General features: G+C 39.0%; 1 protein-coding gene across 1 annotated transcript; it reads left to right on the top strand.

The window, feature by feature from the left end:
• Positions 1–275: 275 nt before the first annotated feature.
• On the top strand, positions 276–1821 carry LOC103967825 (auxin-induced in root cultures protein 12). The gene is made up of 2 exons (XM_009381134.3): positions 276–858; positions 1285–1821. Exons 1-2 carry the CDS (start codon positions 403–405, stop codon positions 1618–1620), a joined length of 792 nt encoding a protein of 263 aa, XP_009379409.1. The 5' UTR covers positions 276–402; the 3' UTR covers positions 1621–1821.
• The last annotated feature ends 254 nt before the right edge of the window (positions 1822–2075 follow it).

Raw genomic sequence — 2075 nt, 5'->3', positions numbered from 1 at the left:
ATCTTTTTAGACCATAATTTATATACCGCATGATATGACGGTTGATAGCTGAATTCTTTCTTTATATGAAATTCAACCATCAACCGTGTCATTTACAAAATATGTTTTAAAAATGATTTTCTTAGTTTTTTTATTTTTTTTAATTTTTATTTTTTTAAATTTAAGAATTCTCTAGAATTCTCTAGTAGTCTAATCTAATGTGTATGCAGTACGCGATGAATGAGTACTTTCTTGTTCCATTCCTATATATCAACGACGTCTTCTTGAGCTATGACCAAAAAAGAAAAATCGACGTCATCTTGAGCCTCGTGAAGGTTCCCTGCAAATACGTCTGACTTTGGTGAGTACCATAAAAAGGATTCCATTTGCAGTTTTGGGTTGTGAACAAAAAGTTGATATGACATGGTAAACTTTCTAGGGTTTATAGCTTTGATCTTAATATTCTCAGTATCATCGGTCCACTCCAACTGCCCAAGCCAGATTTTCCCAAATACAAGTTACAACGAATGTGACGACCTCCCTACACTCAACTCTCGCCTTTACTGGTTGTTCGACCCGTCTATCTCCTCCTTGTCGATCGCCTTCACTGCTCCGCCTGCCGAACCAGAGGGCTGGATTGCATGGGGGATAAACCCAATCAGCACAGGCATGCTCGGGGCACAAGTGTTGGTTGCCTTTAGACAACCCATCGGCAGCATAACGGTGAAGACGTTCCATTTAACCTCGTATACCATCCTAGTAGAGGCTCCAATTGATTTTGAGGTATGGCAGATGAGTGCCGAGGCATCCACGGCGTTGGGATTCATCACCATATTTGTTACGATAAGGATGCCAGAAAATATTCAAACTTTGAACATGGTAAGGGAAAAGTCTGATCATATATTTTTTAGCTTCTTAGAAAAGAATATGTTATATATTGGCACTGTAATTAAAATAATTTTTCAACCATCATCACCCAGATCCCTTGATTAATAAACCTGAGGATTGCTAGTGATTTGTTACCACCTATTGGGGTGGGAAAACACCATAGTTTTATTAACCCCGATCGAAGGTTTAGGGTTGTGTGCTGATGGTGACCCCACGTATGTGGTGATGATAATCACTTTGAACATTTTCCCTTCATCATTTGCTTTTGTTACTTTACATTATAACCTTTTTGGTTTTATGTGAGTTTTATCTTGTTTTTTTTTTTTTTTTTTTTCTTTCTGAAAAGGGTGTTCGGTATGTAGCGATGAGTTAGATGCAATCGTACCGACTCACATAAGGTGCTCTTTGTTTTTGCAGGTATGGCAAGTAGGCGCAGCTGTACCGGATGGAGTTCCTCTTATCCACGAGCTCAACATAGAGAATCTGCACTCCAGAAAACCTCTAACTATAAGAGCACGGGGCCAGAAGTCACCGGAAAAAAAAATTACTGGCGTGGTTGTTAACATCGTGATTGCAATCGGCATCTCACTATTTGTTACACTGGTTATCCATCTCTGTAGTAAGATGTGTTGTAAGAAAGAGCAGATGGAACACACAGATATCACCAAAGCCGCAACCTCAGCCGCAGCCACAGCAGCAACCTCTGCCGCAACCACAGCAGCAACCACAGCTGCAACCGCAGGTTGTGGATGACATCGAGGGTGAACTTAGGGCTTCGGATTTCTAGAGAAGCTGAAGATGTCATTACTGACGGGTCTTGTGAAAACGTTTATTCTCCAACATATATAGCATTGTGAGTGTCGCAGTGTTAAATCCAATTATATTGTGTGTAGTAAAAGTTTGAATTCCATGTGTTGATTGTTGAAATGACTGAATTTGGTTCTTTCTCTTCTATACTTTTTGTTTTTTTTATTTAAATTTTTTTTTTATGATGATCATATATGCATGCATATGTTCGCCTACTAGATGTTTCACAAAATATATATGGTTCTGATAAACTCTGGATATAAGTTTATGAGTTTAATTTTACTTGGTTGAAAGTCTCGAGAGACTCCGTTCGAGTTTCATTTGGGCTTAAGTCGTAGTTGTTCGAGGATTCATACGAGGTAGCGTATAGGAAAGCACAGTAATAAGTGAGGCATGAAGCA

Source organism: the organism of the source record quoted next, unplaced genomic scaffold (genome assembly GCF_019419815.1).
Source record: "Pyrus x bretschneideri cultivar Hongxiangsu unplaced genomic scaffold, Pyrus_bretschneideri_v1 Contig8, whole genome shotgun sequence".
Lineage (NCBI taxonomy): Eukaryota > Viridiplantae > Streptophyta > Magnoliopsida > Rosales > Rosaceae > Pyrus > Pyrus x bretschneideri.
This window is presented reverse-complemented; position numbering and strand designations above follow the sequence as displayed.